Below are 17,509 nucleotides of genomic sequence, written 5' to 3'. Positions count from 1 at the left end.
CTATTACCTAATTTGCTTCATTCTTTAGATATACCTTAATGAAGAAATAGCAATGCACACGGTGAACCAATAACAGGAGACATCTATGTGCAGCTACCAATCAGCAGCTACTAAGCATATCTAGATATGCTTTTCAGCAAAGAATATCAAAAGAATGAAGTAAAATAGATAATAGAAGTAAATTAGAACGTTGTTTATAATTGTGTGCTCTTTCTAAATCATGAAAGAAAAAATTTGGGTTTCATGTCCCTTTAATACAGGCTAGGAAACCTGTTACCAGAAGAATTTGCCATAAGATATGGCGTAAATATTTATATTGGTGCGAATCCAAGAGTTACTCATGGAGTAAGGTTAGGATTCCTAGGATATTGTCTTTTCTACAAGAGGGTTTAGAAAAGGGCTTATCCGCTAGTTCGTTAAAGGGACAGATTTCTGCTCTGTCCATTCTTCTACACAAGCGTCTGGCAGAAGTTCCAGACGTTCAGGCTTTTTGTCAGGCTTTGGCTAGGATTAAGCCTGTGTTTAAGACTGTTGCTCCGCCGTGGAGCTTAAACTTAGTTCTTAACGTTCTGCAAGGCGTTCCGTTTGAACCCCTTCATTCCATTGATATCAAGCTGTTATCTTGGAAAGTTCTGTTTTTGATGGCTATTTCCTCGGCTCGAAGAGTCTCTGAGTTATCTGCCTTACATTGTGATTCTCCTTATCTGATCTTTCATTCAGACAAGGTAGTTCTGCGTACTAAACCTGGGTTTTTACCTAAGGTTGTTTCTAACAAGAATATCAATCAAGAGATTGTTGTTCCATCATTATGTCCTAATCCTTCTTCAAAGAAGGAACGTCTTTTGCATAATTTAGACGTAGTCCGTGCCCTGAAGTTCTACTTACAGGCAACTAAAGATTTTCGGCAAACTTCTTCTCTGTTTGTCGTTTACTCTGGACAGAGGAGAGGTCAAAGGCTTTGGCTACCTCTCTCTCCTTTTGGCTTCGTAGCATAATACGTTTAGCCTATGAGACTGCTGGACAGCAGCCTCCTGAAAGGATTACAGCTCATTCTACTAGAGCTGTGGCTTCCACCTGGGCCTTTAAAAATGAGGCCTCTGTTGAACAGATTTGCAAGGCTGCAACTTGGTCTTCACTTCACACTTTTTCAAAATTTTACAAATTTTACACTTTTGCTTCTTCGGAGGCTATTTTTGGGAGAAAGGTACTTCAGGCAGTGGTTCCCTCCGTTTAAAGTTCCTGCCTTGTCCCTCCCTTCATCCGTGTACTTTAGCTTTGGTATTGGTATCCCATAAGTAATGGATGACCCGTGGACTGACTACACTTAACAAGAGAAAACATAATTTATGCTTACCTGATAAATGTATTTCTCTTGTAGTGTAGTCAGTCCACGGCCCGCCCTGTCTTTTAAGGCAGTTCTAAATTTTCATTAAACTCCAGTCACCACTGCACCCTATGGTTTCTCCTTTCTCGTCTTGTTTCGGTCGAATGACTGGATATGACATGTGAGGGGAGGAGCGATATAGCAGCTCTGCTTGGGTGATCCTCTTGCAACTTCCTGTTGGGGAAGAGATATAATCCCATAAGTAATGGATGACCCGTGGACTGACTACACTACAAGAGAAATAAATTTATCAGGTAAGCATAAATTATGTTTTCTTACAAGGTGTATCCAGTCCACGGATTCATCCTTACTTGTGGGATATTCTCATTCCCTACAGGAAGTGGCAAAGAGAGCACACAGCAGAGCTGTCCATATATCTCCCCCTCAGGCTCCGCCCCCCAGTCATTCTCTTTGCCGCTCTAACAAGTAGCATCTCCACGGGAGTGTAAAGTGAATGTGGTGTTAAATTTGTAGTTTTTATTTCTTCAATCAAGAGTTTGTTATTTTTAAAATAGTGCCGGTTTGTACTATTTATCTGTGGCAGAAAGTGATGAAGATTTCTGCTGAGAGGAAAACTATTTTAGCATGTTGTAACTAAAATCCATTGCTGTTCCCACACAGGACTGGGGAGTACCAGAAAACTTCAGTTGGGGGGAACAGTTTGCAGGCTTAACTGCTATAAAGTATGTTCAGTCATTTTTTTCTAGTCAAGACTTAGTAATGCTAGAAGACTGACAAGAATCCCCATGTGGGGAAGGTAAGCCATATTCTGAGACTTAGTATAGAAGGAAGGCTTATTTAAAAGGGCTCAAAACACTGGTGGACACTGTTAAGGGGCAATCGATTATTTTATAACAAAAATCTGATCTTTTTACAAGTTTTTATTACATTTGGAACATTTTATAGGGTTTATTCCACATGGCATATATTTAGACATTTATTTAGGCTTGTGAAGGCCCCACAACTCCAGAGTGGAGAGGGAGGGGGCCTAAATTTCGTGCCTCAATTGCGCAGTTGTTATTGCTGACAGCTTCATGCAGCTTCACGTGGAGGGTCCAAAGATTACTTGAGGACTTCATAGAGGCTTATTTTCGATCAAAACTAATCCCCAAGGAAGGTAGGGCCACAGCAGATTGCTGTGGCATGGTGCTGTAGTTTGCTAACCGGTTGCCAGCTTTACTTTGCTCCGGTTTGGCCATTAAGGGGTCACTGTGCAATCATTTCAAAGCATTAGGATCATATGGTGAAAATTTCATAAAGATTGGGTTATTTTTTGAGATTTAGTAAAAAAGTGTGCGCTTTTTATTATTTAAAGGCACAGTACTGTTTTTTCTAAAATTGTATTTTTCTGTATTTGAGTGCTGTCTACGTCTGTTTAACATGTCAGAGCCTTCAGATAGACGTTGTTCTATGTGTTTAATAGCCATGGCGGAACCCCCTTTACATTTGTGTTTAAAGTGTGCTAAGGTATCTATGCATTTTAAAGACCATGTAGTGACACTTAAAAATGTTGCACAAGATGATTCTTTAACGGAAGGTAATGAGGATAGTCCACCTTCCTCTGCCCATGTGTCGACACCAGTTACGCCCGCGCAAGCGATGCCTAGTACCTCTAGCGCATTGGCCCCTATTACATTACAACAATTAGCAGCAGTCATGGATAATTCCCTTGCGGCCTTTCTATCCAAACTGCCAGTTTTTCCTAAAAAGCGTGATAGCTCAGTTTTAAGAACAGAGGATGAGCAATCAGAAGCTTTGGATGATTTATCCGTTGTACCCTCACAACACTCTGAAGTGGCAGTGAGGGATGTGCTGTCCGAAGGAGAAATTTCTGACACAGGAAAGGTTTCTCAGCGGGCAGAATCAGATTCCTTAGCGTTTAAATTTAAGCTGGAACACCACCGCGTACTGCTTAAGGAGGTTTTAGCTACGCTGGATGATTGCGACCCCATGGTGGTCCCAGAAAAATTGTGTAAAATGGACAAGTTTCTAGAAGTCCCTGTATACACTGATGCGTTTCCGATCCCGAAGAGGCTGGCGGATATTGTGACTAGGGAGTGGGAGAGACCAGGTGTACCTTTTGTTCCCCCCCCTATCTTTAAGAAAATGTTCTCCATAACTGACCCCAGGCGGGACGCGTGGCAGACGGTCCCCAAGGTAGAGGGAGCAGTTTCAACACTAGCCAATCGCACAACCATACCAATAGAAGACAGTTGTGCTTTCAAAGATCCTATGGATAAAAAATTAGAAGGTTTACTAAAGAAAATATTTGTTCAACAAGGTTTCCTTCTTCAACCGATTGCCTGCATTATTCCTGTAACTACTGCAGCGGCTTTTTGGTTTGAGGCGCTGGAGGAGTCGCTCCAGAGGGAGACTTCATATGACAAAGTCATGGATAGAATTCATGCCCTAAAGCTGGCCAATTCTTTTATCACAGATGCCGCTTTACAATTAGCTAAGTTAGCGGCGAAAAATTCTGGTTTTGCCATTATGGCGCGGAGAGCGCTTTAGCTCAAATCATGGTCGGCTGACGTGTCGTCCAAAACAAAATTACTAAATATTCCTTTCAAGGGAAAGACCCTTTTCGGCCCCGAGTTGAAAGAAATTATTTCGGATATCACTGGGGGAAAGGGCCGTGCCCTCCCGCAAGATAGACCGTTTAAGGCCAAAAACAAGGCTAATTTTCGCTCCTTTCGCAACTTCAGGAGCGGCCCTGCTTCAACCTCTGCAAACGCAAAGCAAGAGGGTAACGCTTCACAGCCCAAAGCAACCTGGAAACCCTTGCAGGGCTGGAACAAAGGTAAACAGGCCAAGAAGCCTGCAGCTGCTACTAAGACAGCATGAAGGGGTGGACCAGATCTGGTAGGGGGCAGACTCTCTCTCTTTGCTCAGGCTTGGGCAAGAGATGTCCCAGATCCCTGGGCATTAGAAATCGTTGCTCAGGGATATCTTCTAGAATTCAAGGACTCTCCTCCAAGGGGAAGGTTCCATATTTCTCGTTTGTCTTCAGACCAGACAAAGAAACAGGCGTTCTTACGCTGTGTAGAAGATCTACTAAAGATGGGAGTGATATATCCAGTTCCAATTGCAGAACAAGGACTGGGTTTTTACTCAAACCTGTTTGTAGTTCCCAAAAAGGAAGGAACTTTCAGGCCAATCCTGGATCTAAAAATTCTAAACAAATTCCTCAGAGTTCCATCATTCAAAATGGAAACCATTCGGACAATTTTGCCGATGATATATGACTACCGTGAATCTAAAGGATGCGTACCTACATATTCCTATCCACAAAGATCACCATCAGTTCCTAAGGTTCGCCTTTCTGGACAAGCATTACCAGTTCGTGGCCCTTCCTTTCGGGTTGGCCACTGCTCCCAGAATTTTTACAAAGGTGCTAGGGTCCCTCCTAGCGGTACTAAGACCGCGGGCATTGCAGTAGCACCTTACCTAGACGACATCTTAATACAGGCGTCGCCTTTTCACAGAGCCAAGGCTCATACGGACATTGTTCTGGCCTTTCTAAGGTCTCACGGGTGGAAGGTGAACGTCGAAAAAAGTTCTCTGTCCCCGCTCACAAGGGTTCCCTTCCTGGGAACACTAATAGACTCGGTAGAAATGAAAATATTTCTGACGGAGGTCAGGAAGTTAAAGCTTTTAACTACTTGCCGAGTTCTTCATTCCATTCCTCGGCCTTCTGTAGCTCAATGCATGGAGGTAATCGGATTAATGGTTGCGGCAATGGACGTGGTCCCTTTTGCCCGAATTCATCTCAGACCACTGCAGCTGTGCATGCTCAAACAGTGGAATGGGGATTATGCAGATTTGTCTCCTCAAATCCAACTGGACCAGAAAACCAGAGATTCTCTTCTCTGGTGGTTGTCTCAGGATCACCTGTCTCAGGGAATGTGCTTCCGCAGACCGGAGTGGATCATTGTAACGACCGATGCAAGTCTGTTAGGCTGGGGCGCGGTCTGGGGCTCCCTGAAAACTCAGGGCCTATGGTCTCGGGAAGAGTCTCTTCTCCCGATAAACATTTTGGTACTGAGAGCGATATTCAACACGCTCCAGGCATGGCCTCAGCTAGCGGCGGCCAAATTCATCAGATTTCAGTCGGACAACATCACGACTGTAGCGTACATCAATCATCAGGGAGGAACAAAGAGCTCCCTAGCGATGAAGGAAGTAACCAAGATCATCAAATGGGCGGAGGATCACTCCTGCCACCTATCTGCAATTCAAATCCCAGGAGTAGACAACTGGGAGGCGGATTTTCTAAGTCGCCAGACTTTTCACCCGGGGGAGTGGGAACTCCACCCGGAGGTTTTTGCTCAGCTGACCCAGCTATGGGGCATTCCAGAATTGGATCTGATGGCGTCCCGTCAAAACACCAAACTTCCTCTTTACGGATCCAGGTCCAGGGACACCAAGGAGGCACTGATAGATGCTCTAGTAGCGCCTTGGTCCTTCAATCTGGCTTATGTCTTTCCACCGTTTCCCCTTCTCCCTCGGCTGGTAGCCAGAATCAAGCAGGAGAAGGCTTCGGTAATTCTGATAGCGCCTGCGTGGCCACGCAGGACTTGGTATGCAGACCTAGTGGACATGTCATCTGTTCCACCTTGGACACTGCCATCGAGGCAGGATCTTCTAATTCAAGGTCTATTCAAGCATCCAAATCTAGTTTCTCTGCAACTGACTGCTTGGAGATTGAACGCTTAATTCTATCTAAGCGTGGGTTCTCTGAATCGGTTATAGATACTCTGATCCAGGCTAGAAAGCCTGTCACCAGGAAGATTTACCATAAGATATGGCGGAAATATCTTTGTTGGTGTGAATCCAAGGGTTACTCGTGGAGTAAGATTAGGATTCCCAGGATATTGTCTTTTCTCCAAGAAGGATTGGAGAAAGGTTTGTCAGCTAGTTCCTAAAAGGGACAGATATCTGCTCTGTCTATCCTGTTACACAAGCGTCTGGCAGAAGTACCTGACGTTCAAGCGTTTGCACAGGCTTTAGTCAGAATTAAGCCTGTCTATAAACCTGTGGCTCCTCCATGGTGTCTTAATTTAGTTCTTTCAGTTCTTCAAGGGGTTCCGTTTGAACCTTTACATTCCATCTATATTAAGTTATTATCTTGGAAAGTTTTGTTTTTGGTAGCTATTTCTTCTGCTCGAAGAGTTTCAGAATTGTCTGCTTTGCAGTGTAATTCACCCTATCTGGTGTTCCATGCAGATAAGGTTGTTTTGCGTACCAAACCTGGTTTTCTTCCGAAAGTTGTTTCTAATAAGAATATTAACCAGGAAATCATTGTTCCTTCTCTGTGTCCTAATCCAGTTTCTAAGAAGGAACGACTATTACACAATCTTGATGTGGTTTGTGCTTTAAAATTCTATTTAAAAGCAACTAAAGATTTCAGACAAACATCATCCTTGTTTGTTGTCTATTCTGGTAAGAGGAGAGGTCAGAAAGCGACTGCTACCTCTCTTTCCTTCTGGCTGAAAAGCATCATCCGATTGGCTTATAAAACTGCTGGACAGCAGCCTCCTGAACGAATTACAGCTCATTCCACCAGAGCTGTGGCTTCCACATGGGCTTTCAAGAATGAGGCTTCTGTTGAACAGATTTGTAAGGCAGCGACGTGGTCTTCACTGCATACTTTTTCCAAATTTTACAAATTCGATACTTTTGCTTCTTCGGAGGCTATTTTTGGGAGAAAGGTTTTGCAAGCAGTGGTGCCTTCCATTTAGGTTACCTGACTTGTTCCCTCCCTTCATCCGTGTCCTAAAGCTTTGGTATTGGTATCCCACAAATAAGGATGAATCCGTGGACTGGATACACCTTGTAAGAGAAAACAGAATTTATGCTTACCTGATAAATTACTTTCTCTTACGGTGTATCCAGTCCACGGCCCGCCCTGGCATTTAAGTCAGGATAAAAAAAATTTTGTTTAAAACTACAGTCACCGCTGCACCCTATGGTTTCTCCTTTTTCTCCTAACCGTCGGTCGAATGACTGGGGGGGGGCGGAGCCTGAGGGGGAGCTATATGGACAGCTCTGCTGTGTGCTCTCTTTGCCACTTCCTGTAGGGAATGGGAATATCTCACAAGTAAGGATGAATCCGTGGACTGGATACACCGTAAGAGAAAGTAATTTATCAGGTAAGCATAAATTCTGTTTTTTAACATTTTTGCTATCACCCCGCCATTTTCACCACAATCTTAGGTACTGGCAGACAGTCTGCCGTTATGCAGTTTATGGATATTAATTTTTTTTATTTTTGTAGTGTAGGCCACCTCTCTGATCCCACCAAACAACTTTCACAGAGTATTGTTGACTGTATCGGCGATCTGCCTTCATATGGGAAAGGAAAAAAACGCTCAGTTCTTCCTTACCATATAAAGGCAGATGCATTCTGCCTCTGGCTGCAATCTTCGGTTTCAAAACTCACAGCAGGGATCGCAGCATGAGGCAGAAGGTTGGCCATAGTTACTACATTGACAGGGTACACTGAGCAAAGTACCCTGTGATTTATTACCTACGCCCTATAGGATTAAGGGTGTTAAAAGGACAGTAAACTGGTTGAGATTTTTATATACATTAGTTATGCTTAATGAAATAAAAAATTGCCCCCCTTTCATGTAATTTAGCTTTGAAATAGAGCAATTTCTCATTTTCACTACTTAAAAACGTACCTGCTGACTTATCAAGGCTAACCCTGTGGCATATATGTCCCTAATTGACTTTATCAGACTAAAGCCCAGATTGGCTTCTCCAAATAAAGCAAATGGTGGGTGGAGTTTGGCTATTGAAAAATAATTGTTGTAAAAAGGATGTTAATTGGTATTAAAAAATAATAAGACTTAGCTGATATGTTATTCTATAGCAAGACAACAGAAATGTCCAAAACAATGAGCATAGATCTGTAAAGGATATAGTTCTTTTGTGGTAAGTTTTGGAGGATCCAAGTAATTCTATGCTGTAGGCAGAGGGTATGCAAAGGAGAGAGAGAGTAACAATAGTGCACACTGTTTATATATAGAAACTTCCAATTCAAGTCAGGTACTTACACCAATTAACACTGTAACTCAGCTCTAAGTGTGATTGCAGGTAGGTTTTAGCCCCTCAGCTTCCCAGGCAAAACAGGAACCGATCTTTGTTTAGAATAGTAAAATACAGTTTTATTTAAATACACAGGACTAAGACTTAACACTGTTAAATAAATGTCTTGTAATTACAAGGTGTTCACTGTCCCTTTAAGTGGTGGAATGTTAAATGGCTCCAGCCATCAGTCATGTTCAGTTACAGATCGGCAGTATATTGGGGTGTGTCTGGGCTTGCTTTATGAGATTAACCCCTTTGCAACGATCAAGCACACATGTATAAGCAAGCAATATTGCAATAAGAAAATGTTCTAAGATAGCTTTATGCCAGATCCCATGTGTTAGAAAAGTAGATATAAGCAATCTATGGATTATTTCCTTCTTTTTTTACATATAAAGCAAGGGAGTATCTGAATACACTTAACTATTATCCAGTTTCTTGAAAACATTATTTCTTTCATAAGGTGGTGAGTCCACAAGCCATTACTAATTGGATGAAACTCCTGGGCACTAGGAGGAGGCAAAGATTTCCAAAACTAGTACTTTATCCCTCTCACCTCACTGGTATTCCAGTCTTATCTTTGCCTCCCAGGAGAAAGGTGAAGAATTGAGGTGCTCCAGGTTTTTATTTGAGAGGAGTCCTCAGACTGATTTTAGGCCCATTTTTCCCTTCTGATAGCTGCTATTGAGACTCAGAGGGGAGATTGGACTATGGGGCAATGACAGAATCACTCCCAGTGAGGAGTTAGTCACAAGCCTGCCGCAGGTGTCGTAGGGACAGTAGAATAGGTGCATCTAAGGTTAGTGCAGCCATTTCATGCACACACAAAGCCCACAGGCTACTAGCGGGTGCACAATGTTGAGGTACATCATAGCTAGGGGTCATATACTTATTCATTTACCACCCGTTAGTTAGATCAATAGTCTAATATACATTTGGGAGATATTCCTACCTAGTGGAATGCTCTTTGTGAATTTTAATTTGTCATCTTTGCGAGCTCCCTATAACACTGGTAGTGTTTGCACGTGTCTGGCTTGTGTTTACTGTGCACAGTGGTAGCGTGCATTTTGCCTTGGTCTTGTGCGCACAGTAGTAGCACGCTTCGGGTTTCTACTTAGTGTGTGCAGTGTTTTAGCATGTGTCAGATTTCTGTTTAGTGAGCATAGTGGTAGCACGCGTCGCTCCTCTTTCTAACGCGTCCTTGTTTTCAGTTCACCTCCATGTAACAGTTTGTTTTTTGTTAGGCAGTTGTCTGCGCTACAGTTTGTTTTCCAACACGCTTTTACCACCATTTTTTATTCACGTGCAGAGGCAATAGTTGTTTTCTACACACCTGGTCCTCTACCCCTAACATTACCTGCTGTTTTCATTTGAAATTGATAAAAATAAAAAATAAACTTATTTATAATTTTAATTTTCACAAAGGGGGTTTTTGTCCACTTTTCTCCTCTATACATACCGGCAACATAATATTTTCCGATTATGTTTATACAATTTGCATAATAATTTTGCTTTGGTGGTCTTATATTTATTTGTCTGAATATTCCACAGAGCATGCTGATACTGTCCCCCCTACATTACATTATCCTTTAGCGTGTAGATCAATTGTTAACTATTTTTTTTTCAACATTATGCATTCTAACAGTCTAATATTGTTTTGTCTCTAAATGAATCTGTCCTCCATCTGTTTCTTCAATACAAGGGAATGCTTCAGATTTGGCTCCAGGATTTAAATGTTTGTGCGCTCTGTAGTTGTGGTGGCTATGCCTCTTCCAAGTATGTGCAAAAGTTCTATATCTAAAAGTCATCTTACTAATACTCTCTGGTTCTTTTGCATTGTCATGTAGTTCAGTGGCTCTATACCTAGAAGACATATTGGTTCATGCTACATTTTTTCTTTCAGCTGTATTTCATACCAACAGTCTACTGTTGATGTTTCTTTGCAGACATAATTGTAGAATTAATTTTAAAGAGTTCTCTTTCTCGTTAATCAAAAGTCTCTTTTCTATGAGATATTATACAGTGTTCTGTAATGGATCAGGGGTCAAAGTCAGTTTGATCACACCTGCACTAAATTTCCAACCCATCTGTATGGAAGTGTTTGGTTTGATGATTGCAGCATCAGATGTTCTTCATGTTGCTTGTTTCCATATGAGACCTCTTCAACTTTCCATACTTCGACAATTGTGTGAAAATCTCACTCAACGATCTCATTAAATCCATTCGCCTAGATTTAGAGTTCTGCGTTAGCCGTCAAAAGCAGCAATAAGGGGTCCTAACGCTGATTTTGGCCTCCTGCAGGTATTTAGAGTCAGGCAGGAAAGGGTCTAACGCTCACTTTCAAGCCGCAACTTTTCCATACCGCAGATCCCCTTACGCCAATTGCGTATCCTATCTTTTCAATGGGATCTTCCTAACGCCAGTATTTTGAGTCTTGGCTGAAGTGAGCGGCAGAGCCTCTACCGTCAAGACTCCTACCGCCAAAAAAAGTCAGTAGTTAAGAGCTTTATGGGCTAACGCCGGTTTATAAAGCTCTTAACTACAGTGCTCTAAAGTACACTAACACCCATAAACTACCTATGTACCCCTAAACCGAGGTCCCCCCACATCGCCGCCACTATAATAAATATTTTTAACCCCTAATCTGCCGAGCGCACACCGCCGCCACTTACATTATCCCTATGAACCCCTAATCTGCTGCCCCTAACATCGCCGACACCTACATAATATTTATTAACCCCTAATCTGCCCCCCCCCAACGTTGCCGCTACATAACTACACTTATTAACCCCTAATCTGCCGACCGGACCTCGCCGCCACTATAATAAATGTATTAACCCCTAAACCGCCGCACTCCCGCCTCACAAACCCTATAATAAATAGTATTAACCCCTAATCTGCCCCCCCCAACGTCGCCGCCACCTAACTTCAAGTATTAACCCCTAATCTGCTGACCGGACCTCGACGCTACTCTAATAAATGTATTAACCCCTAAAGCTAAGTCTAACCCTAACACCCCCTAAGTTAAATATAATTTTAATCTAACGAAATAAATTAAATCTTATTAACTAAAGTATTCCTATTTAAAACTAAATACTTACCTGTAAAATAAACCCTAATATAGCTACAATATAACGAATAATTATATTGTAGCTATTTTAGGATTTATATTTATTTTACAGGCAACTTTGTATTTATTTTAACTAGGTACAATAGCTATTAAATAGTTATTAACTATTTAATAGCTACCTAGTTAAAATAATTACAAAATTACCTGTAAAATAAATCCTAACCTAACACTACACTATCAATAAATTAATTAAATAAATTACCTACAATTACATACAATTAAATAAACTAAACTAAATTACAAAAAAAAAAACCCCACTAAATTACAAAAAATAAAAAAAGATTACAAGAATATTAGGCTAATTACACCTACTCTAAGCCCCCTAATAAAATAAAAAAGCCCCCCAAAATAATAAAGGTCCCTACCCTATTCTAAATTAAAAAGTAACCAGCTCTTTTACCAGCCCTTAAAAGGGTTTTTTTTGCGGGGCATGCCCCAAAGTAATCAGCTCTTTTGCCTGTAAAAAAAAAATACAACCCACCACCCACATACCCCTACTCTAACCCAAACCCCCCTTAAATAAACCTAACACTACCCCCCTGAAGATCTCCCTACCTTGAGTCGTCTTCACCCAGCTGGGCCGAAGTCTTCATCCGATGGGGCAGAAGAGGACATCCAGACTGGCAGAAGTCTTCATCCTTTCTGGGCAGAAGAGGACATCCGGACCAGCAGACATCTTCATCCAAGCGGCATCTTCTATCTTCATCCGTCCGGAGCGGAGCCATCTTCTTCCAGCCGACGCGGATCCATCCTCTTCAACCGACGCCTACTCGCCGAATGAAGGTTCCTTTAAATGGCGTCATCCAAGATGGCTTCCCTCAAATTCCAATTGGCTGATAGGATTATATCAGCCAATCGGAATTAAGGTAGGAAAAATCTGATTGGCTGATTAAATCAGCCAATCAGATTGAACTTGCATTCTATTGGCTGATCGGAACAGCCAATAGAATGCGAGCTCAATCTGATTGGCTGATTGGATCAGCCAATCGGATTGAACTTGAATCTGATTGGCTGATTTAATCAGCCAATCAGATTTTTTCCTACCTTAATTCCGATTGGCTGATAGAATCCTATCAGCCAATCGGAATTTGAGGGACGCCATCTAGGATGATGTCATTTAAAGGAAGCGTCGGTTGAAGAGGATGGATCCGCGTCGGCTAGAAGTAGATGGCTCCGCTCCGCTCCGGATGGATGAAGATAGAAGATGCCGCTTGGATGTCCTCTTCTGCCCCATCGGATGAAGACTTCGGCCCGGCTGGGTGAAGACGACTCAAGGTAGGGAGATCTTCAGGGGGGTAGTGTTAGGTTTATTTAAGGGGGGTTTGGGTTAGATTAGGGATATGTGGGTGGTGGGTTTTTATGTTGGGGGGTTGTATTTTTTTTTACAGGCAAAAGAGCTGATTACTTTGGGGCATGCCCCGCAAAAAGCCCTTTTAAGGGCTGGTAAAAGAGCTGGTTACTTTTTAATTTAGAATAGGGTAGGGACCTTTATTATTTTAGGGGGCTTAGAGTAGGTGTAATTAGCCTAATTTCTCCAACATAGGTGTGTCCGGTCCACGGCGTCATCCTTACTTGTGGGATATTCTCTTCCCCAACAGGAAATGGCAAAGAGCCCAGCAAAGCTGGTCACATGATCCCTCCTAGGCTCCGCCTACCCCAGTCATTCTCTTTGCCGTTGCACCGGCAACATCTCCACGGAGATGGTTAAGAGTTTTTTGGTGTTTAAATGTAGTTTTTATTCTTCAATCAAGTGTTTGTTATTTTAAAATAGTGCTGGTATGTACTATTTACTCTGAAACAGAAAAGAGAAGAAGATTTCTGTTTGTAAGAGGAAGATGATTTTAGCAAACGTTACTAAAATCGATTGCTGTTTCCACACAGGACTGTTGAGATGAAGTAACTTCAGTTGGGGGAAGCAGTTGGCAGACTTTTCTGCCTGAGGTATGACTGGCCACATTTCTAACAAGACTTTGTAATGCTGGAAGGCTGTCATTTTCCCTATGGGGACCGGTAAGCCATTTTCTTGGATTAAGTAAAAGAATAAAGGGCTTTATAAGGGCTTAAAAAACTGGTAGACATCTTTCTGGGCTAAAACGATTACTTTGCTAAGCATATTTGGCAGATTATAACTCTTTATAGTTATTATAATCTTGGGGATTGTTGTTAAAAAACGGCAGGCACTGTATGGACACCTTTTTCAGATGGGGGCCTTCTCTAGTCATAGGCAGAGCCTCATTTTCGCGCCACTAATGCGCAGTTGTTTTTGGAAAGCAAGGCATGCAGATGCATGTGTGAGGAGCTAAGAACCACTGAAAAAGCTTATAGAAGGCGTCATTTGGTATCGTATTCCCCTCTGGGCTTGGTTGGGTCTCAGCAAAGCAGATACCTGGGACTGTATAGGGGTTAAATGTAAAAACGGCTCCGGTTCCGTTATTTTAAGGGTTAGAGCTTTCAAATTTGGTGTGCAATACTTTTAAGGCTTTAAGACACTGTGGTGAAATTTTGGTGAATTTTGAACAATTCCTTCATGCTTTTTCGCATATTCAGTAATAAAGTGTGTTCTTTTTAAAATTTAAAGTGACAGTAACGGTTTTATTTTAAAACGTTTTTTGTGCTTTGTTGACAAGTTTAAGCCTGTTTAACATGTCTGAACCATCAGATAAGCGATGTTCTATATGTATGAAAGCCAATGTGTCTCCCCATTTAAATATATGTGATAATTGTGACATAGTGTCCAAACAAAGTAGGGACAATGATGCCACAGATAATAATATTGCCCAAGATGATTCTTCAAATGAGGGGAGTAAGCATGGTACTGCATCATCCCCTTCTGTGTCTCCACCAGTTTTGCCCACACAAGAGGCCCCTAGTACATCTAGTGCGCCAATACTTATTACCATGCAACAATTAACGGCTGTTATGGATAATTCTATTGCAAATATTTTATCTAAAATGCCTACTTATCAGAGAAAGCGCGATTGCTCTGTTTTAAACACTGAAGAGCAAGAGGACGCTGATGATAACGGTTCTGACATACCCTCACACCAATCTGAAGGGGCCAGGAGGGAGGTTTTGTCTGAGGGAGAAATTTCAGATTCAGGAAAAATTTCTCAACAAGCTGAACCTGATGTTGTAACATTTAAATTTAAATTAGAACATCTCCGCGCACTGCTTAAGGAGGTATTATCTACTCTGGATGATTGTGACAATTTGGTCATTCCAGAGAAATTATGTAAGATGGACAAGTTCCTAGAGGTTCCGGTGCCCCCCGATGCTTTTCCTATACCCAAGTGGGTGGCGGACATAGTAAATAAGGAATGGGAAAGGCCCGGCATACCTTTTGTTCCTCCCCCTATATTTAAGAAATTATTTCCTATAGTCGACCCCAGAAAGGACTTATGGCAGACAGTCTCTAAGGTCGAGGGGGCGGTCTCTACTCTAAACAAACGCACTACTATTCCCATAGAAGATAGTTGTGCTTTCAAAGATCCTATGGATAAAAAATTTGAGGGTTTGCTTAAAAAGATGTTTGTTCAGCAAGGTTACCTTCTACAACCAATTTCATGCATTGTTCCTGTCACTACGGCAGCGTGTTTCTGGTTCGAAGAACTAGAAAAGTCGCTCAATAAAGAATCTTCGTATGAGGAGGTTATGGACAGAGTTCAAGCACTTAAATTGGCTAACTCTTTTATTCTAGATGCCGCTTTGCAATTAGCTAGATTAGCGGCGAAAAATTCAGGGTTTGCTATCGTGGCGCGCAGAGCGCTTTGGCTAAAGTCTTGGTCAGCGGATGTGTCTTCCAAGACAAAATTGCTTAACATCCCTTTCAAGGGTAAAACACTGTTTGGTCCTGATTTGAAAGAGATTATTTCAGACATCACCGGGGGAAAGGGCCACGCCCTTCCTCAGGATAGGTCTTTTAAGGCTAAAAATAAGCCTAATTTTCGTCCCTTTCGCAGAAACGGACCAGCCTCTACTTCTACATCCTCTAAGCAAGAGGGTAATACTTCTCAACCCAAACCAGCCTGGAGACCGATGCAAGGCTTGGAACAAGGGTAAGCAGGCCAAGAAGCCTGCCACTGCTACCAAAACAGCATGAAGGGATGGCCCCCGATCCGGGACCGGATCTGGTGGGGGGCAGACTTTCTCTCTTTGCTCAGGCCTGGGCAAGAGATGTTCAGGATCCTTGGGCACTAGAAATAGTTTCTCAAGGTTATCTCCTGGAATTCAAGGAACTACCCCCAAGGGGAAGGTTCCACAGGTCTCAATTATCTTCAAACCAAATAAAAAGACAGGCATTCTTACATTGTGTAGAAGACCTGTTAAAGATGGGAGTAATTCATCCAGTTCCAATAGGAGAACAAGGGATGGGGTTTTACTCCAACCTGTTCATAGTTCCCAAAAAAGAGGGAACATTCAGACCAATTTTAGATCTCAAGATCCTAAACAAATTTCTCAGGGTTCCATCGTTCAAAATGGAAACCATTCGAACGATCCTTCCTACCATCCAGGAAGGTCAATTTATGACCACGGTGGATTTAAAGGATGCGTACCTACATATTCCTATCCACAAGGAACATCATCAGTTCCTAAGGTTCGCTTTTCTGGACAAGCATTACCAGTTTGTGGCACTTCCATTCGGATTAGCCACTGCTCCGAGAATTTTCACAAAGGTACTAGGGTCCCTTCTAGCGGTTCTAAGACCAAGGGGCATTGCAGTAGTACCGTACTTGGACGACATCCTGATTCAAGCGTCGTCTCTGTCAAAAGCAAAGGCTCATACGGACATCGTCCTAGCCTTTCTCAGATCTCACGGATGGAAAGTGAACATAGAAAAAAGTTCTCTTTCCCCGTCAACAAGAGTTCCCTTCTTGGGAACAATAATAGACTCCTTAGAAATGAGGATTTTTCTGACAGAGGTCAGAAAATCAAAACTTCTAAGCTCTTGTTAAGTACTTCATTCTGTTCTTCGTCCTTCCATAGCGCAGTGCATGGAAGTAATAGGATTGATGGTTGCAGCAATGGACATAGTTCCTTTTGCACGAATTCATCTAAGACCATTACAACTGTGCATGCTCAGACAGTGGAATGGGGATTATACAGACTTGTCTCCGACGATTCAAGTAGATCAAAGGACCAGAGATTCACTCCGTTGGTGGCTGATCCTGGACAACCTGTCACAGGGAATGAGCTTCCGCAGACCAGAGTGGGTCATTGTCACGACCGACGCCAGTCTGGTGGGCTGGGGCGCGGTCTGGGAACCCCTGAAAGCTCAGGGTCTATGGTCTCGGGAAGAATCTCTTCTCCCGATAAACATTCTGGAACTGAGAGCGATATTCAATGCTCTCAAAGCTTGGCCTCATCTAGCAAAGGCCAAATTCATAAGGTTTCAATCAGACAACATGACGACAGTTGCATATATCAACCATCAGGGGGGAACAAGGAGTTCCCTGGCGATGGAGGAAGTGACCAAGATAATTCAATGGGCGGAGGATCACTCCTGCCACTTGTCTGCAATCCACATCCCAGGAGTGGAAAATTGGGAAGCGGATTTTCTGAGTCGTCAGACATTCCATCCGGGGGAGTGGGACTCCATCCGGAAATCTTTGCCCAAATAACTCGATTATGGGGCATTCCAGACATGGATCTGATGGCTTCTCGTCAGAACTTCAAGGTTCCTTGTTACGGGTCCAGATCCAGGGATCCCAAGGCGACTCTAGTAGATGCACTAGTAGCACCTTAGACCTTCAACCTAGCTTATGTATTCCCACCGTTTCCTCTCATTCCCAGGCTGGTAGCCAGGATCAATCAGGAGAGGGCTTCGGTGATCTTGATAGCTCCTGCGTGGCCACGCAGGACTTGGTATGCAGACCTGGTGAATATGTCATCGGCTCCACCAT

At 42.6% G+C, this 17,509-nt stretch overlaps 1 protein-coding gene across 1 annotated transcript in view; it reads left to right on the top strand.

The window, feature by feature from the left end:
* The window catches only part of SCAPER (S-phase cyclin A associated protein in the ER), a 907,354-nt gene that overhangs the window by 651,274 nt on the left and 238,571 nt on the right, over nucleotides 1-17,509 (top strand). Inside the window, exon 23 of the mRNA XM_053719295.1 lies at nucleotides 8,262-8,323. Coding sequence (XP_053575270.1) covers nucleotides 8,262-8,323 — 62 coding nt within the window. The remainder of the gene's footprint in view (nucleotides 1-8,261; nucleotides 8,324-17,509) is intronic.

The sequence above is a fragment of the Bombina bombina genome, chromosome 6 (genome assembly GCF_027579735.1).
Source record: "Bombina bombina isolate aBomBom1 chromosome 6, aBomBom1.pri, whole genome shotgun sequence".
NCBI classification, from domain to species: Eukaryota; Metazoa; Chordata; class Amphibia; order Anura; family Bombinatoridae; genus Bombina; species Bombina bombina.
The sequence above is the reverse complement of the archived record's forward strand: the minus strand, read 5'-3'. Positions and strand labels throughout refer to the sequence as shown.